Below are 6170 nucleotides of genomic sequence, written 5' to 3' on the forward strand. Positions count from 1 at the left end.
TATTTTTCTTCACCTATAAAATGAAACTAATAACGACTTCTTAGGTTGTTTTGACTCTTAAATGAAGTAATATATGTAAAAGCATTAGGCACAATGCTTATCATAGACAAGCATTCAGTAAATGCTAACTGGTCCTAATTATTATTAAGTCAAGAGAGCTCTCAAAGTTCAGCTTCTTTAAACTTCTTTAAAAATGTTCTCCTTTTCTCTGTTCTCATTTTTTTATTTGACTTCTCTGATAGCTATTCTGATGCTATGAGTCCATAAAAACTGAAAAAAGGGATCTAAGGTATCTATAGAAATCTGGAATGAAGAAAACAATGTCGTCTGGTAGAGGGGTTAGGGGAGCTAACCAAAGAATCCAGAGGATGCCTATTGCATTTGCATCAAAAGCAAAAAACATTAAAAAGTGTATCCATTAGGGTTCCCAAAGTGCTCTTTTCATAACTTTTTGATGATTCGGACTGGAATACATTAACATTATATTATCTTTTACTTTCTAGGTGTTTTATGTAGATAGCTCATCTGTTCTTTTAAACAATTTAATTGGCTAATTTACCCTATTGTGTTGATTAAGACAATGATTTGAAGACTTTAAGCAACTCAAAGAAAGTCCCCATTGCTAATAAGTGGGGAAAGCAATATTCAAATTCAGATCTGTCTGATTCCAAAACAGATGCTTTTCAAATGAAAGTTTCATTAGAGCAGGGATATTGATTGTCTAGTCTGTAAACGTAGCCGTAGTGTCCAGAATGATACTAGTTAGGTTCTAAATAAATATTTGTTCAGTATAGGAATACATGAGTCATATCTTGACAAAGTAAAATAGATTGTGTCTGATATTTTAAAAATTTCTTTAGCAGTCATTTTGTGTGCATTTTAAGACTTAATGTTTTCAAAAAATTATTTTCCCTAGGTTACCTGTGGCCCACACCTGCTTCAATCAACTTTGCCTTCCCCCCTACAAGAGCAAAAAAGACCTGAAACAGAAATTGATCATTGGAATTTCAAATTCAGAAGGTTTTGGACTCGAGTAGCCTAAAAGACTTGAAATATAATATAATATTTTATATGTAGCATTCACTTCCCTCTTATTGTGCCTTTAACCTTTTCATGTTTCTGTCTCAAAACACTTTCAAAAAGCTCCAACTTTAAAAGACTGAGCTATTGTTTTTTTTAGTTTTTGGTTTTTTGGGTTTTTTTGTAATCAATTATGAAGTCTGTTAAGTGAAGGCATGATTTTCTAAAAACACAGAATTTTCTTGAGTGAGGAAAAGACCACATGGCAGAAACAGATATGAGTCCAGTCACTCATTTTTTTAGCACTTTATCATTTTCCATAAGTAGTTTGCCACAGGTGTTCCACTGGGAAAATGAAGGGTAGTAAAGAATGCATTTAGGACATAGTCGAACCCAGTGGCAGATTATGTGCTACTAGCACACAGTAGCAAAGCAAATAGCTACATAATATTTACCATAAAGCATGTAGCCATATTTTCATATAGAGGTAAACAACAGTATAATTGCAAATGCAGTTTACAGGGTTTTTTGATATACTGGCTTTGGGTCCTATCAGATTCTTTTCAACTATTGCTGAAAAGCATGTAAATAATTACATAATAGCCTGAGAAATAATGGGATTTTGATAGTGTCATTTATTGCTAAAGATTTATTTTTACAAAGTAAATTCAGGGTTTTAGATGTGTATACAGCTTTTACAAATCAATAAAGATGATTGTACAAGAGTATTTTCAGACTAATTGGATTCAAGGTTATATTCTTTTAAGTATTGTTAGTCTGCATGCACATTGGCAGTAACTAGTTACCTGAATACTCTGTAATATTTGTATAATGATCATTTCTTCTTAAGGATCAAGACATTAGAAAAAATTGGATCTAACTTAACCATTGATAAATTAAGTCAATTACAAGCACAAAAAAAAGAACTGTTTTTATATATATTTTGATTGATGTACAAGACTACGTCTACCTTTTTTGATCACCAATTGTAATTGATTGATGTACAATCTACATTTTTTGATCACAAATTGTAATGAAACACTAATTTTTGGAAAAAAAATAGGATAAGGTATTTGACAAAAGTGAATACAATAGCAACGTTTGTGTCAAAATGATGTAACTTGGTATAAAATTTAAGTTCAATATTTTGGCCAAAATGTTTGTTTTTCACTGGGTTTCGAACATAGTAAATTCAAAAGCACCTTTTGTTGTTTGTCTGTTTTGTTTCTAATAAAGTAGCATGTAAAAAGAAACTGTATTTTAAGTCACAGTAAATGGGTTTTTTAAATTCATAGCAAATGAAGCAGTTTTATTAGCATGTTACAAATATGTCCAGATCAAGACTTCTCTATTCTTTGCTAGCTTTCCTTCAGAAAATTCTGAAGCTCTATTTGCAATAATAATAAAACCAGCATTTAGTACCAGCATATGGTTCATAGGCAAATAATATTTTCCCAAAATTTTTTTTTAGTTTAGGCTATGTTCTTGTTGCTGTACTTCCTGCACCCAACCAGCAGAATTCTTCAAGGGTGGAGGAATTAATCAACTTGTTTTCTGACCATACTGAACCCAAACCACAAATCTATTTGAAGAAAAGTAGTTACTTCATTTACTATTCTCTTTGAGACAAAAGTGACTATGTGTTTCCATTTGAGTATACTGTTAAAGGGTATTTCTTCTTTAAAATCTTGAAAAGCCTAAGAAAATTAAAGGCATATTGGTTTTGATTTGTTTTGTTATACTGTTTTTAACCCATATGCAAATAAAACTGCTTCTCTCTTACCCTGCTTTGAACTAGAAAGTAAGATGTTTAATGTAGGTTACTACTAATAAGCACAAAAGAATTATGTATAAGAAATCAGATATAAGTATTTCAAGTAAAATGTAAACAAAGTTTTTATTTGGTAGAGATGACTCATGGAAAAATTGTGTTGGCTTGGTCTGCATGTTTAATGACGTGCTTGTATATTGATAGATTTGTCATTTTAAGTAAGAAATACATAAGCAAGCCAAATTTTAAATGATGAAGTTCGTAAATAACTGGAGAATTTTTGTCATTTGTTGTTACTCAGTTGAAAGTCATAACCATTTATCACTAAATTGCGCATTACCCTTATTTATTTATGCTGTTTTTGGTTTACATTGTAATAATACCTCATTTATAAAATAAAACCACTACTGTTACATTTTGTTAATTTAAACAGCTAGAAAATTCATGTTGTTACTTTTTTTTATAAATAATCTGTTATGAATTCTTGATTTTTGTATCTACCACAGTAAATTAAAGCATTACACAGTATTTATCAGTATTTATAAAATGCTTTGTCTTTTTTTTTTAGTAGTCCCCCTTTTGTTACAAATCTGTATTGTTAGTTTCTGGATAAAATTTTTGAAATATTAAATAATATCATTAGGCTTAGTTCATTTTGAACACCAGGAAATTAACTAAAGCCATAGGTTTAAAATATAAATGCAAGCCATTCTTTGCATTACTCTTATCCCTTAAACTAGTAACTAGGAAAACTGATAAGTTTAGGAAAACTGCTAAAATATAGCTTCAGAAGACATGCTGTTGACACCACGTATAACCAGTTTCCTTAGCATATTTTCAGTATGAAATAATGTATATCCAGTATCTGGATGATCACACAGATACCCCACCAAATGAATATTATTGCCAATCAAGTACACCCAGAAGTAAATTGAGTTTGACATTTTATTGGCCACAGATAGACAACTTCAGATCTTTTTTTTTTCTTTTTTTTTTTAATTGGTTGTTCAAAACATTACACAGCTCATGACATATCATCTTCCATACATTTGATTCAAGTGGGTTATGAACTCCCATTTTTTACCCCAAATACAAATTGCAGAATCACATCGGTTACACATCCACATTTTTACATAATACCATATTAGTGACTGTTGTATTCTGCTACCTTTCCTATCCCCTACTATCCCCCCTCCCCTTCCCTCTCAAGTATTCCTCCTCAGAACCAATCCTCTGGCCCTTTCCTCTCTTGCCCACATTTCCTAACCCTAAAGAAGAAAGAGGAGATTATAAAAAATGTAGGAAAGAATGTTTTAAGTGATCCATATACAAATAAAACTACTTCTAAAAGTCTTAGGAATTTAATTCCTCCTGAATAACTTTTAAGAGATATTTCTTTACTCTGGATATTGTTCCTTTGTATAATGGGAGTTGCATTGCTTAATTTTGAATCCTAAATTGCCAATGACTGGGTACTTTGGAAGATAGGTAGCTGGATGGAAGAAAGACCAGGGTGGGTTTTCTCAGGGGAGGACCCAAGATCTGTTTACCTGGCTGGCCATAGGTCCTTTACTCCAGGCTGGAGTAAATAATCTTTGATAAACCCAGACTGCCTTGGGTTTACCATTCACTATTACTCCTTAGACACATTAACTTCCCCATGCCTCAATTGTAAATAGAAATAATTTGTAAGATGGGAAAAATAAACCTACCTGGGATTTGCAGGGAAGAGTAAATGAATGTGTAAAGCATTCACACAGTGCCTGACATAGAGTAAGCAATATTAAAGAATGCAAGACAAATAGTAGTGTTATTGTGATAACATCTTAAGTCATTGCTTTTGAAGCCATCTGGAGGTTTTTGACTCTCAAACATTGGGCTCAGCTACAAATTAAAGAACAGGAAGTGTTTTTGAGGTTTTAAAATTGCCCAAAAATCTTTCATATTCTAGAAATGACTTTAGAATTTATCTTAAGTCTCACTAGGCAAAGGTTTTAAATACTGTTATACATGGGTAACAAGATAGTATTTTAGGGCTGGGGATATAGCTCAGTTGGTAGAGTGCTTTCCTTGCATGCACAAGACCCTGGGATCGATCCCCAGCACCAAAAAATAAAATAAAGATATTATGTCTACCTATAACTAAAAAATAAATATTTTTTTTAAAAAAGATAGTATTTTAAAACTCAAAACAAGTGAGCCAGAGGATCCAAGATTGGGGGCCAAAGGGAGGCAGCACTCTGTGTCACTCTGTGACCTGGGACTCAAGTAGTGAGAATACTGTTTCTCTGCGAGGGATGTTCCTGCTCCCCCACAGAAATCACAGTCAGCCTGCCCCGTCCAGGGCTCCAGGCCTCAGTAGGTCTCCCAACTACTCGCCCTGAGTAGGACTATGGACAACACACCCATGCAGAACTTTCGGCAACCACCCGAGCAGAAGTCATGGACGCTGCTCCCACGCAGAACACCTAGGCAGCTTCCCACTCACAGGAACTCCAGCCGCCACTCCCTTGTGGACCTCCAGCTAGGGACTCCCCAAGTCCCCTCCATCTTGGGACTCTGTGGCAGCAGAGATAGTCCCCTAACGCACATTAGCCTGCCTGCATGCCAGAACTTTATACAAGCTCTGAAGTCAGCTGACAGCCACACACTGCACGCCACAGAGCTCATCATCTCTCACATCTCACATATCAGAACTCATCATCCAACGCCATCACCCAGTTCCCCTACTCAACCCAACATGCCATCGCTGAAAGCAGGCACCTCCATCTTGGGTCACCTTCATTGCCATCTTCAGTGGGGGCAACTCCCAGTTTGGAACTCCAGCTGGTCAGGTACCCAGTTTCTATCTTCTCCCTCTCCCCAGTAGCCACTACCCCAGCACAGTGACACCCTGGTTACCTTCATCATCCTGAGGGTGGAGATACCAGCTAACAACAGACAACCCCATCTATTGGATGAGAAGAGAAGCAGGAAAGATACTGATCTCCAACCAAAACAATCCCTATTTCTTTCTTCAAGATTTTTTTCCTCTCCCTCTCCATTCTGGCAAATCAAATACAAAAACATATCCAGAAGATAGATAGTGCACCATGATCAAGTAGGGTTCATCCCAGGGATGCAAGGTTGGTTCAACATATGGAAACAAATAAGTGTAATTCATCACATCAATAGACTTAAAGATAAGAACCATATTATCATCTCAATAGCTGCAGAAAAAGCATTCAACAAAATACAGCACCGCTTCATGTTCAAAACATTAGAAAAATTAGGGATAATGGGAACATATCTCAACATTGTAAAAGTTATCTATGCTAAGCCCCAGGCCAACATCATTCTAAATGAAGAAAAATTGAAAGCATTTCCTCTAAAAACTGCA

The 6170-nt window shown here is 34.9% G+C and overlaps 1 protein-coding gene across 1 annotated transcript in view; it reads left to right on the top strand.

Annotated features, from left to right (window-relative positions):
• Positions 1–3329, top strand: part of Hectd2 (HECT domain E3 ubiquitin protein ligase 2) — a 105521-nt gene extending 102192 nt beyond the window's left edge. The window contains exon 22 of the mRNA XM_015500026.2: positions 917–3329. Within this exon, the coding sequence (XP_015355512.1) occupies positions 917–1037 (121 nt within the window). The 3' untranslated portion in view covers positions 1038–3329. The remainder of the gene's footprint in view (positions 1–916) is intronic.
• Positions 3330–6170: the final 2841 nt, after the last annotated feature.

Source organism: Marmota marmota, unplaced genomic scaffold (genome assembly GCF_001458135.2).
Source record: "Marmota marmota marmota unplaced genomic scaffold, marMar, whole genome shotgun sequence".
NCBI lineage: Eukaryota > Metazoa > Chordata > Mammalia > Rodentia > Sciuridae > Marmota > Marmota marmota.